The sequence below is a fragment of the Tubulanus polymorphus genome, chromosome 1 (assembly GCF_964204645.1).
Source record: "Tubulanus polymorphus chromosome 1, tnTubPoly1.2, whole genome shotgun sequence".
Lineage (NCBI taxonomy): Eukaryota > Metazoa > Nemertea > Palaeonemertea > Tubulaniformes > Tubulanidae > Tubulanus > Tubulanus polymorphus.
This window is the reverse complement of record NC_134025.1, coordinates 28,031,600-28,046,279: the sequence shown is the minus strand read 5'-3', so window position 1 is coordinate 28,046,279 and position 14,680 is coordinate 28,031,600. Positions and strand designations below refer to the sequence as shown.

At 37.3% G+C, this 14,680-nt stretch overlaps 1 protein-coding gene across 1 annotated transcript; it reads right to left on the bottom strand.

Annotated features, from left to right (window-relative positions):
* Positions 1-667: 667 nt before the first annotated feature.
* On the bottom strand, positions 668-13,054 carry LOC141915160 (cardioacceleratory peptide receptor-like). Its single transcript, XM_074806583.1, has 9 exons — positions 12,890-13,054; positions 11,167-11,305; positions 8,524-8,627; positions 5,362-5,455; positions 5,054-5,199; positions 4,014-4,167; positions 3,229-3,339; positions 2,540-2,720; positions 668-980 (listed from the first exon to the last, which is right to left on the bottom strand). The coding sequence occupies exons 1-9, from the start codon at positions 13,052-13,054 to the stop codon at positions 668-670; spliced, it is 1,407 nt and encodes a 468-aa protein (XP_074662684.1).
* Between the last annotated feature and the right edge of the window lie 1,626 nt (positions 13,055-14,680).

Below are 14,680 nucleotides of genomic sequence, written 5' to 3'. Positions count from 1 at the left end.
AATTACGAATATCAGTTCTACTCCTCGATGATTTTCTGTTCTAATGGAAATTCACCCAGAAAACACGCAAATTGCCAGATAATTGTGACAGAACACATGAAGTAGTAGTTACGTGATACTACAGGAAAAAATGTATTTAGCCGATAAAACAGCGAATTCTAACAGCGCTTACTTACAAAGCATCTTTCCAGTAATGACGCAACAGAATGTACCGGTACCTCAAACGATTGTCAGAACCAAGCATCGGTTTCGAATCTTCTACCTACATACACCAGATAACGATTTACATACCACGCTACTGATTTACTACATGTAATTAGGGTCAATAAATTATTCATAATATGTATATTTTTTATGAAATACAATTGACGATATAAAACAATAAGAACTGAAACGACATTATTCAACTATAGTCTACATACGTCATTAAATTATTTTCAACAAATCTGTTTGATATACGAATAAGTTAAAACTCTATACGAAGTATAAAGCCATAAATGGTTCTTTTATTTTGATATATACACGTGAGATTATAGTATCTATCCGCACTCTTCTAAGTACGAAAACTGTGACGTCACAAGTCATGTGCCCGTAATGGGCGTGTCACATCTCTCAATATAAACAATACAACCAGTCCTCAATATTTCTCACGATACAACCTTGGAGACTAGGCTATAGTTTCCATTTGCTTGCCTATTGTAATTGGGTCGTCCTCCACTGCCATGTTTGCCCTGATTAGAGAACGTCGCTCCGGCCGAACCTGATACCCATCTCTGCCGTATGGGGGCGCTACCAAACGACGCTGGGATTCGTGGACGTGCTTGATTTTGGACTTGACCTCTCCATCCTCTGTGACAGAGAAATCAGTTACAACAGTTGATGAGCAATTGGTCGCTTGTCTGTATGGCTGTAAAGGTTGTTTCATGCACGGACAGCAGCAACATATCATCCGCAGAATGCGATCGCAAAGTTCGATACGTCTGTAAAGTAGCATTTATAAATGGACAATGGGATGACATAAAATAATCTATATTATAATCAAACACATCAATGATATGGCACAAAGAATTCGAACGCAATCCTCTCTCTCCCTCCCTCTCTCCCTCTCTCTCTCAGTACAATAAGGGTGATGGGATATTGAACTATTAGATAAGCCAGCGAACTGTAAATCTAAAAATCCGAGCAACGACAGGAAACATTTTTCACTCTCGATTGAGACTGAATTCGCCAATTATGACTGACAACCTACTTGGCAACTGTCTTTGAGCAAACTAGATCACCGTCGCCGCGACGGTGTGGCTGGAGAGAATTACGTTCTTTCACGGAAATAAGCATACGTAGAAAAAAGCGTGAGACAGAAAGCGGAATTTTCATGAACACGAAACGAACGTAAACGAGCTCAATACTGTGGACCGATTCCACTTTTATTTTGGCTAATCTATTCCAGAAGAATAACTTCGTCGTCAAGCTTCGGCAAGGAGACTTTCTCTACAGCTTATAACTTTCACATCACCTAAACATCGGTATAACGCATTCTGTTGTGCTCGTTATTCTAAAAACGTTTTGAATACACTCTCACGCGTGTTTTATCACGAGTGCTGTTTACCAAGGTAAAGTATAAATATGCCTTACATTTTTCGTTATGCCAAGCAAGGCCACGATAATTCTAAGGGATTGTATAATGAGGCATAACGAAAGAAAAAATTGGTGATAATCACGGCAGCGACGTATCGTATGAAATGATACATGAAACGTCGCGAGATGAAGCAATTTTCCTCGAAACCTGACTCTGCCTACATGTTTTTCTCAAAAGAAAACTGTAAGTATCGGCTTACAACCGTTGATTTGGACCCTGGTACGGCATTAAGGTCTGAAAAATGCCGTGGTATCTATAATGGATCTATATATCTAATATTGAAATAAACAGATAACAAATTGTATGATGATATTCAAACACATTGATGCGTCAAACATTACCAACTGCACGACTGGATCTGACACGGAACAAAACTCAAGGCATTTTACACAAAAAACACTTAAGAAAGAAAAGAAACAATCCGAGAGAAATTAAGAAAAACTTACGACGTATCTACACATTTAAAAATTCCCCCCTAAAAATGACCATTAATTGTAAGCAGTATATATTAAGACATGTGAGATTAAGATTTTATGTCCCAATATCTTTGATTGAAAATTAATTGAAGAATGTGTTAGAATGGTCTTTGAAAGCGGCGGAGATTTGTTAGATTAGCGGTGCCATGCTAAAGAAATGGGTGTATCAAATATAACAACGATTGCAACCTTACAGCCATACAGGACGCTGAAATCAAATATACAATCCTCCCCTGCCAGAGTCAAACTTCAGGCAGTGAGGCTAGTGTACAAGACATGACATGTAGCAAACATTCACATATAATGATGGATAAATACATTTTCAACCAAATTATGGGTGATAATTCCGATTTACAAATTTAATTAAACCTTTGTATGATTCAGGATTGATTAGATTATTGATTGGAGCTGTTTTCTTCATACGTACCTAAGATTTCTACATATCCTTGTACTGAATATACCATAAATGAGGGGGTTCACGGCACTGTTTAAAGGCGCTAAACTTTGTACGAATATTGTGATTTTCAGTTTGACTTGTGATTGAGGAATATGTCCGTACACATCGAGGAAATCAAACACAAAATATGGACTCCAACATAGAACGAATACTGAAATATAGAAATAATTCATTGCACTTTAGAGAAAACCCAACAGATTTCTAGCATCTGTGTTGCATGCCATAACGGGAATTTACGACAGTTCTAGGAGATTCTATTAGAAAATTAAATTGTCCATGCGTTCATTGCTCGCGTGTTATTGTTAGTTCCGGCGAATGCCGATACAGGAGACCAACCGAGCTGAAAAATATATCCAATTTCTCATTCCATCTACTTCTGTAATTGATGTTTGTTTTCCATGATTCCACGTAGAATTTCAGGCATATTGTGGTGTTATCTACTACGAAACACAACCGCAAAGCTTCTCTACACCAATTAATGTGCATGTTAATGGGATAATGTGTGATGCCGAAAGCTCTGCAGATTTCACACTTCACGCAAAAAAATGCCGTCATATATTTCTTTTTAAATCAATGGAGGCTTGATAGAAACGACCAAGAAATACATTCCTAGAAAATAGTTCAATTTAGATTTTTGATAATTTGAGTTGAAAACCTACCGATCACTATGATAAGGGTCATCTTTATGGTGCGGATTTTAGCTTGTGGAATGATACCTCTTGAACTGGCTCGATTACTTTCCTGATCAACTGGACTTACATCAGAAGAACCTAAAGTTCAAAATATAATATAAAATCTGTGATTCTATCTTTAAAACTGCTGAGTTCAGTACCCGTTGACCGAAAAATTACGGATATATCGGATATGGAACCAAATAAGATCGGATATGGAACCACTTTCATGTTTCATTTTCCACTAACGATTTCTTCAAACGGTGGTACGATAACCACACTCAAACGTGGTGAATCAGATGATAAGATAAAAACCCACTATTTGAAAATTAAAAGAAATCTAAAATCGAGAATTTATCTATTGAAACAAACACCTGACGATGATCTCTAGTGTGAGATCGAAACGTCGTGTTCTTATATTTTATATTGCTTCAATAAATAAATTCTCGATTTTAGATTTCTTTTAATTTTTAGATAGTGGGTTTTTGTCTTATCATCTTCAAACGGTCTTATCGCCTTATAGCACTGTATTGACTGATGAACGCTGGAAGGCGAAGTCACGACATTCAGCAGTATTAAAGCTGTTGCTCTTCTCACTTCTATTTAATGGTCGTTGATGGAGGCTTTTAAGGCGGAAAGAGGGATTCGCCGATTTTAAACGCGTCTGGTTTCTGTAGTCATCATATTACTCTCGCATAGGTGACAGTTATATAATATAAGTTGTACTATCGTTAATATCCTTAAATTTCATCATCTCGATTAAGTTATCTTACCGTTAGATCTGGTTGTTTTACGTCGTTTGCTGCAGGTTCCTGTCGATAATGTTTGCGATTTACCCCATACGATGAAGATGATTATAGTATAACACATCGTTATGATGCCCGTCGGGATAATGAATATTCCAACACCAATCAGCATAATATAAATCTGTGAAATATCAGCAACGCATTTAAAAATCGTTTTTCTAGGGTTTAGTGTCTATGATATCAATTATTAGAATATTGTATTAGTTTTTGTAAAACGCGACCTTGCTATATCATGTAATGTATTTTATCTTCTTCGAGGCTGAGCAAAATATCATCATTTTTGCTAGAACGATAAATCTGAATCTAAATCTTATAATCTTAGCCTGTTTGATATAGGTCCGATCTACAGATTATTCGATTCATCTTGTGTGTATAGAAAGCGTTGAAAAAACTGTATAAGAAAACAGTTCGGTCAATTCGATATCAGGGGAAATAAACAAAGACGTTTCCGGCATACGACATCGAGCCACCAAAGATACTCGATGAAACCGAAAGCAAGCATATAATGGCACTTCGGTCGCTGGTAGTTTGACATTCTCTGAATATCCAGAAAGGTATACATTCAATCATGCAGTTTTTTTTAACTAACGAGACAGTGCCTCGATACTCTCCACAGAAAGTCAATAGCTATTCATAGGCGTCCTGTTGCTTAACGGTTAAAACAGTTCTCATTTTCCTCCTCAGGAAATAAACCCGCGCCTGGCTTATCCTGTCCTAGGATTAATTGTAGTCGGCTAGCTGTGAGAAATAGCTTCATAAAAACGATGACAGTATCGGACACCTTCACTCATGTGTAACTAACAACGGCAAGTACACACACATTTCATAGATCGAAGCAGTTTGAGTATGAAACCGATCATTGCTAATTGATTCTTATAAATCATTTCCCGGTATTACAAAGAAACAATCTTAATTAGATTAATTTCCGGCTCAGTCGACTAAAAACTTGTCGAAAATAATCAGGTTTCATCGATTCTGGTTTTGAGGCTTGAATTGAGAGAAATTACCTTCCAATGGACCGGTAAAGCCAGCAACATCCAACAACTGGGAGTACCATCCGGTAATTGCACGTCATTGTAAAATATCAGACCCGGGATTGAGAAGAGGAATGAGCAGCCCCAGCATAATCCAATCAGTATCTTCGCTCGTAGCCCTGTAATGCATTATTTGTAAAACGTAATTCATCTAAAAATCATTTTTTTTCGTCACTTATATGGGCCTAGTAGGGATTGGAATTCAAACAGATAATCAAGTTACGTTGAGCTCAATGAACTGTGAAAAATCCACAAAATATTTTTTATTCGATGAAACTTACAATATCCGGAAAAGCTGAGAGGCCTTGCAATCGCGTCTAACCGATCCAAACTCAAGGCCACCAAAGCGTAAGTAGATGCATACGTCACTACGAACTAAAACAGATACAAGATATAATTTATTTACCGTAAAATTAAAAAGATTTCACCAGGGAAGACGAATTAATCGCGTTGCTTTGAGATATCTAAGACAATAAACGATTTTCTGAAGCTGTATACAATGGTTCATAGTTTCTTTGTAAAATAACATGAAAATGTCCAGCTTTTACGGAAAATACATGTTCATTTTTGATAGATGAAATGATAACAAACTTCTCATAAGAATTCATTTGCTCAGTTTTTCTTCATTGATAGACGATTGCACGAAATATAATGGCCGCTGGCTAGTGTTAACGAAGGTATCGGAGAGCTGACGAGATAAGACAAGCGATCGTTAAACAAACGCTATCCAGAATACGAAAGTCATTCGTTAGAACTGTGATCTTGCCGCCGGTAAGAATATTCACGGCTCTTATTGAACGGTTAAATTGATATTCTTTCTCCTGTCAAAATATGAATGTGATAATATGCTTATAAAGAGTCACTGATTAAGTGATGTGTTTTTATGACCTGATGTTAATGAATCGTTTCTGTATCGATATTTTCAATTCGAGAAAAGTAATGAAGTCGTCTATTTTTAAAGGCGATTTTTAAGCGTAGTTGATATGATGGACTATCGATTCTAGCAAATCATGACATTGAAAGATTAACAATTTTATTATCTAGTTTCCGCCAGATTGTCGAGAAATGGCTTTTTGATGAACAGGCCAATCAGCTAGCTGGGGACGAAGTCATACAAAAAGACATCCACCGAATATCTCTGTGGTTCCAGGTTCACCGAAAACTCGAAAAATCCAGATAAACTAGAAGTGGCAACATGCAAAAAACTATCTTATTAAAATTAAGTACCATTACTTCGTGTTGTGTAGGGTGATAATCATCAAGTGGTAATGTAAACAGACATTACAGACTATCAATGTCCCATGTCTTGTTGCATGACTAGTTCGCCATGTTTGGCCGAGTTCCGATACGCATTAGTCTTGTCGCGAGGAGCGAACTGTATCAAGTCGTCAGAAATTGTTCCGATGCGACACACGCAAGAAAAATTCACCATCGCCTTGGTCTCGCGCTAACAATTAGTTACCCCCGGGCAGGGGTCATTTATACTAGGCTAAGTTACCGATCACGCACATGCCATTAACATGTCAGAAGTCAGTACTTGTGTGATAGTGCAGATGATTTTATGGGAATAGTGTCTGACGCTGGGGAAGTATTTTACTTGTCCACCCGGGGATAAATTCCGGAATCCCGAGATAGTTCATGAGAAATTTATGCATTCTAGATACTTGTAGAATGAGCCACTTGGTGTCAAAGTGGCTCGTAAAACAGGCCTGCTTCCGTCACTTTTGTCCTCACTCGTCACGGTTTATGGCAATAGGGAGACTAGCTGCAATGAACGCTGTGTGTATTTGCTAATTTCCTTTAGGTAATCTCGACTAAATTCTAATCTATTATCGATGAGAAATGAGAATCGTAGTTTATTGGGTGCATACGCATATTAAACACACATTTATGATCATTGATCTATCACTTTCAGATTTTTATGTCATTCAAGAACCTTTTTTCACATCATGATTCGTTAAGAAATGATTTCAGATTTTCTTTACTCGTATTACTGCTCCTGCCTGTGGCATTATTGATCTCGGCCCTTTTAGACAAGGACCTTCGTCGTCGTATTAAAAGCATCCGACGACGGCAAAACCGTGTTTGAAAGAATTGGCGTTTATTTGTCTAAGCGGCTTGTCGTGAAAACAGCGTAGAGTGACCTCAAGATAGATGTAAACACCGACATACACTTGTTCGCGTGTGGGTTGTTACCGGATGCGCAAAATATGAAGAGTTTTGAGTACTTTTCAAGTTAAACATACTTTTATAATGCACGGTCATTCTTCTGATGATTACGCGGAAACACGAGTACAAGAAGTTGAAGCATCTTGAGTCTGATTCCAAGTGTAAATACACATTAATCTCATCTATAATCCGTGCACATTGACTGACTGTTGACGGGGTGGTGAGTGATCACATTTTACTTTATCCAATATTTACTTCCATTTTTCTTCTGAACGCTACGAAATTCCGTCCATCACCGACTTTCAGACATCATGTCAAGCTTCCAAATAAGTTCCCGAGTCTTTTCTTGTTGTTACGAATAACATTCGACATATAACAGTATAGGATGAATAATATATGATTCCCAAGTTTTCGATGGTAATGAATGTCATGGAATGTGTGGAAAATGTCGACTTTGATTGGTTTTATTAGGTGGGTAACATACCACATTTGCCCGTCGTTACTGTTCTTTTTATAGCGAGCAGGCTCAATCATTAGTAAGTAAAGGCTGTACATGACCGAGCATTCAAACGATGATAATATGATTGAACAGGACCTGTGTATGACTTGCAACCTTCGGTGAATCTTATTATATTGTGGTTATTGGCAATTTGTAGTTTTGGTCCAGATGTGACCAACATCAATTTTTGGTTATGCCGAGTCGCGATGAATCACAATGGTCGATTCGAGCTTGAAGCGAAGCATTGTCTGGAGAGCGAGTTCGTTCGACGAGTTTATATACGAAACTATCATTTTTAGGCTATGAATTATACAGTTTTCTGAGAAAAATACTTTTAATTAAATATCCCAAAATTCACACTTAAAAACACAGAGACGAGAGCAATGTGAGAGATGAAACTACAGGTGAAAAAAGTGCTCTTTCTCAAAAAAATGATTGATCACTTTTATTTACGAATCGACAAATTCTCCTTGTTTTTCTCTCATTACTTTACTTGTGCGTTTTTGCATTTGTGATGCGAAAAATCTTCCGGCGACATGAAAAGACTCTAGTTCTCACATTTGCTTGAACAACTCACGAGAAATATTTTTCTGAAGAAACTCCCAAGCTTTTGTATATATGTACATTCGCCTGCTGCATGTTGCTTCTGAATCTTCATTTACAGAATTACATAACGAAACTATCTCTCGATAGTAAAGAGGATCAGTAGGCAAATGTTGACATAACCCGAATATTATATCGCAACGCGTTGTGTAGTCTAGTGTATGTAATTTACCTGGAGATATTTGAATATCTTGCATCCAACCGATCCCGCGTACCAAATAACCGTAATCCTCCATATTGCATCGGGTAATACGTTGAAGAATCCATTAGCCATATCTGAAAATACAGAAGGATGATAAGTAAAAATGGCGGTGTACTTAATCTAAGTCGATTGTCGTGGTCATCACCGTTGATGTCCAGCGAGCTACTACAACGATAAGGAAACCTTACAACGATGATCGAGCAGTTTGCGCAAAGACGAAAGCAAAAAAAGCCACTCTTCCAACGGAGCATGGCTTGTAGAGACGGACAGAAAGGGATTATCAGGAAGACTTAGCCCTTGATAAGTCTAATATAGTTTAAAATTCGGTTCACTTCAAAAAGTTGATTGTGTAAATAAGCAACTATAGCGATGGAATAGAAAAGTCATTTATAATGATTAAGAAGACGCAGTAACCTCGAGATAAACTAAACATCAATCAATCCTGTGACAACATGAGGAAAATTAAGGGGTTTTAATTCAATTTCATTGCATCCGATGATTACGATTTGTCTCGCAATTGACAAAGTAGTCTAATGAATGTCAGCGTTATATTCCGTCTTTTGTATTATGAATGTAATTTTTCAAGCGTCCATCATTCGAGAAGATCAGTGTCGTAACATGAACGTTTGTGGCGCATCAATTATGGGGGTAATTCATAACAAAGATGACTCGATTCAACACGTAACTACAGTATGCGACAAAGATCAGACCAACTTCACAATCGCTTATGGATCTGAATCGGATTAACGGATTTCAATGAATTAAAGATGCCATTCTTCATTAATTTATGGCAGGGAGTTTCAATTGAAGATGATGAATTTACTGCAAATATGATTTTTGCACCTCATTAGATTTAACGAAAAGAAAAAATCGTTTTTAATTTGAAAATTCATTTAAGGGATAAAACGAATAGTAATGATTATATCTGAAGGGAAATCCTGTCTTAACCGTATTCTGTGCATTTTCTTTTGCTTCAATAAGATAGGATGAAAAGGAAAATTCAATTTCTTAAATTTCGCATTATTTCAAAGGAACTTCTATTAAAGGTCTCCTATTTTGATTAACGTGTTTATGCGTGGGTTCATTATCACCAGATCTACCATTCATATAACAAACCACGCAAGAAGGCCAGGTGATTTTCTGAGAATCGAGTTTATTCCGGTTCTAGTTTGCAATCGGCGACGTACATACTAGAAGCATAATAAATATCGCTTACATTCAATTAGAGGTGATACGTAACAAAATCTATCTGATCTCAGCCCAGTGAAATAGATATACGATTTTGTGAACGGTGCTTGATAACGAAGAATGGAGACTCCAACCGGACCAGCGATAACGAAGAGGCGACTAGCCTCGAGAGCCTGCTTGGGTTTTCACTCTTGTGGTGGCGTAATTTAGCATTTAGTCCAGGGATTGATATCTGTACCATTTTGCGACACGATACCTTATCAAGAGATACGGATTAACACTCGTATAAACTAGTACAAATACGTAATGAATTCATACGGATACAAAGCGACGTTGACTGTTCCTTAAACCGGTTCTTATCAATAACATTGGATACATTTTCTATGGAGGACAGATTAATTGGTTTTGAAAATTGAATACAATTCATGCAATTACTAATGGTTTGCCTGACACCGACGTTGTACGAATTTGTGATGACACGCATTACTTTTCTGAACTGTAAAGCCAATTCTCGCTTGTCGCTGCTGCGTCCGTATTTTTCTAGTCGGTCTCCTCTTATCCTGTAAAAGCTTCTCGCGAGAACTGACGAAGCTATCGGTTTGAAACGAACGAAACGGCCTGTCTAGAGTCTAGAGAGTTTGCGTAGATAATCATTGAAAATTGATAGACATTCTGACACGTATGGTAATTTGAGCAAAAACCCGAAATCCAAACTGTCCGATAATGTCCAGGAAAATAATCCAGTAATCCAAGCAGACATACAGCCGATGAAGTTGTCAAAGTGTTGGAACAAGTTCATAGAGTGTCATTGGACATCGTGGTTTAACTTGATCAGTATGATGAAAGACGGGGCAAATGGACGTGGACATTCTTCATTATTTAATATGCAAAAGATCTGTATTTACTAGATTCAAGCAACTGGTCATGTCCGAGGAAACAATAGTTAAGTTATCGACCCAGAAGACGGAGTTACCCCGGATAAATTGAAGGAGAGATATTCGTTCAAATAATCCACCCACTTGTTCGGTTTACAAACAGGGAAAATGGCATATGCTTTATCCGTATAAGTGAATCCGACTAAGGCGCACTCGAATGTCTGGAAGAGTATTTATCCCAACTCGATGGAATACATGCGAGCTGTTTTACTAAAACATGGCGTCGATGAAAAATCTAGTCTGCGAATTGATAAAACATCGATATGGACCGATTGTAAGTCTGATTTGCACAATTCTATCGTGTTGAGTTTTTGGCCAAGGGTCAAGCATCGGGCCCATTTTACTAAGCAATAGTAACAAATCTGTATCTCGGAAGAGCTGACTGGAACCTGAACATTGCCATTGGGTTTCTCCGCTACTCCTTAACAATTGGCGAATCAGTTGTGAGAGGGAAGAACATATATATACATATATATATATATATACTTACCGGCCAAAGCAAGGTTCATGATGAAGATATTCATTCTTGATCTGCGAGTTGATTTCTGAGCACTGAGGGCAATCAACACAGTGCTATTACCGATTACAATCAGTATAAACAGAATGAATAGGAACGTCACCTGAGCTGTCTGAAATAGAAAACAATGATAGCATGACGCGTTATTACGTGGTGTGGTTTTATTGGTAAGAAACCTCGCAGAGAAACACAGAACCGTCGCTTATAACATCATTTTTACGAAGAGTTCGGGACATTCAATGATATAATAAGAGTTATGACGCGACACCGTTCTCATAAAAACGAAGACCATTTTGTATTACAGGGAATGTTCTTGAGAAAATAAGTTTTCTGAAATTCTATATATTTTTCTTCTGGCCTTCAGTGCCAGCTCATTATGAAAACATACCCTGCGTGTACAGACTGGAGGAAACCCTATACTGCCGTTTGATAAACATGAAAAACGCACAAAATGCACCACTAATCGCTGGAGAATGCGCACATTACGACTAAGCTTTTGGTAGGTTTTCAGTAGCGCTCTCTACATCAAAGCGAACCCGTGTGACAATTTTGATTTATTCGTAGGCCTGAATCCTACTGTTGTTTTCCGGCTAAGAAGATGGATCTGACAAAATGTTTTATTTTATCTGTCATTGGTTAATGTAGGTAATGTATCTTCAAGGAGTTCAGATAGAATGCTCGTAGCACGCGTCGTTTGCACAGTAATGGTGCCTTATCAGCGAATGGATTTTCTTAAAATTTCAATCAAAGATTACCCCCAGTATTATTCAAATTTCATATTCAATCGATGATTTCTGTTTGGCGAATGTAATTTTGTATACACTTTCTGATGGACAGTTCGTGTGACGTATAAGTATAATCTGAAATTGCCCGCAGGTCAGTTGATCGGTCAGTTGGACCATGATGGATACATAAATGAGATATTGGATTTATGATCAGGATAAATAGGTTTTTAATGGTAAATCGATAATTACAGTTCGTCTTATATCGCTTTACTCAAGGCTAATCTATTTTTTCCGTCGAATCTACCGTCAAAATGTAGTATCATATTTTTTGACATATGAGATCAGAGATTTTTCGACCGAACACATAAATATTCATGGCATAAAAAGTGTTTGGCCGGGCGTGCGAAATGGAAGCGTTCTTCGTCTTACGCATGCGAAATTCTAACCGTTATTAAATATAAATCGTCTTAGGAGGGTAGAATAACAATTGTCCTATCGTTGATGAAATATGGTGTTAATACGTTTCCGTGTCGGCTGCTAGGCGACACTTGCATTGAGAGGATCGCATGGCATGGGATAAAACGTGCGTGGCGCTAACTCGGTTTACCAGCTCTCACTTTTCACGCAAATAACCAAATTTGCGAGATAAAACGAGCTACTTCGCAGTCGACAAATCTTATTTTCACGTTACAGCTATCTACAAGCCGATTCTAATAAACATGTTCTTTAGAACGACGAACGATCAGAATAGAAAGAGGCTTCACTTTACAGGAAATTCGATCCGTGGAAAAAGCGATAGCGAAAGTAGACTAATAAATGCCCAACGTTATCAACTTTAAAATCAGAAAAATGATGAATCGTAGGGCTTAATTCTAAAACGTGTCTGGCTCGAACATCTGAATTTCAAACTAAATAAACATATATAAACTCATTTGAATGAAATTGTTGAATTAAAATTAACATTACTTTACCTGATAAAATTCTACTCCGGGTCGTTTTGTTGCATTGCTGTCATTCAAACTGTCGTTGCCTGATAGAGTAGAATTAAATATTTCTGTAATCCCATAATTCAAGTTGGAATCTGTCCCTGTAGGTATCATTGTCGTTGTGTCTACACCCTCAACTATTGTCGTCATCGTAGCGTTTTCTGATCTGATCTTATCACTTATTTATCACGAAAATCGTTTCGCTATTTTCACGTTCGCGTGTTGTGCCTCATTAAAATCGAGAATTTATTTGATGGCTGTCGATTTCATGGACCGCTCACACTTCACAGGTAACGGAGAGTTATCTGATGAGATAGGTTTTTGATTCCCCACAGCTATGACATCGACGCACGTGTCCTCTCGCTAATTCATAGTCGGTCGCTGATTAAAGAACTCCGTATCAAATTGAAACGGATGTAACCAATACGTCGAACTTTTTACGCGTCCCAGACAAGGTCGCCGCTAATACCAGAAATTATCCTGCAACACGAAATGTTGATCTTTAAAGCAGTGTATACGATTGTAATGTACTACATCTTTGATGTCGCTTTATACACGCGAAATAACACGTTTAATCACCTTTTGATGGACACAATTATTGTCAGTACTGTGGCAGCTTGTCGCTTAGTCAAGGAAAAAAATCTACTATACGAATTTGAATTAAAAGTACCGACAGTGACAGTATCACACTAGATTTTAGTTCTACTGTGATGGTAGTTACAAAAATTTGTTTCGAATGAAATAGTTAAATAGTTGAAAAATATGCTTTTTTTCAGCTGTTTCATTTATGTTTTAAACAGATATCGAATTGCAATGCGGATCGTTTGTCGATTAATTTCAACGATGCGTTTGGTCGTTTTTTTTTCTGGCATAAACAATCAGCATTCGGGACCAGTATTCCTGAAATTCAACACTTGAAATAAGATATCTCTTTCAGAAATACGTTTCCCAGGAAATGACAGATGGATTCCTGTGTTTTTGCACGTTATAGGAAATTGTTATTATAATAATGATGAAAAAACGTTAATTGCACAGATAATTACAGTAATTTCAATGATTACAGGGCGTCGGGTTTACTGTGATTTGCGGAAAGCGGTTAGAAATGTAATATGAGTGCTATGCGTTCCAAATTAAAAAACGAAGTCTTATATATAGATATACTCACTGCTTTAACTTGAAGTTGTTCGAACAACGTTAGAGGATTATACGCCCGGAAACTGTCAAATCTATCAACCGATACACGAACTAATCCCTCGATTTTTACTCGATTTCATAAAAAAGTCCCATTAAATTTGTCTTTTCTGTCAATTCATTCCGAGTTTAAGTTCCGCTGAATTGGTAAAACGATGACTATGTACACTAATGGGGCGTTATATGATACTGCTGTCAACTATATACGAACATGAAATGAGAATAAGTGACACTAGAACACGAAAGACTAATAGAATAATCGACAAGATAATAATTACGTATGCCTATTATTACAAAAATGCATTTTCATACATCAACCAATTTCCAAAAGATATAAAATGAATAGCCTAGATGCGCCGTTTAAAAACACACCCATGGTTTACGAGTCTGATCTGCGATCATGATGCAACAACTTCCGACAAATACGGTAGACCTATGATCAGAGTTTCTTTAAGACACAAAAAGCGAACAAGTAGATGTTTTCATTCTAAATAATGATTGACATATATGATTTGTTTTTTCCGCTTTTTGTTGAAATTGGTGTACATTTTAGAGGATAGAGGATTTTTATTTCTACGTTGATGC

Bases quoted from the DNA above. Each gene is read 5' to 3' on its own strand.
- LOC141915160 (XM_074806583.1), bottom strand. From the start codon at position 13,054: ATGACGACAATAGTTGAGGGTGTAGACACAACGACAATGATACCTACA. The intron at 8,628-11,166 runs GTAAGTATATAT...CTGTATTTTCAG, and splicing joins CATGAACCTTGCTTTGGCCG to ATATGGCTAATGGATTCTTC. The intron at 2,721-3,228 runs GTAGGTTTTCAA...TCTATATTTCAG, and splicing joins GACCCTTATCATAGTGATCG to TATTCGTTCTATGTTGGAGT.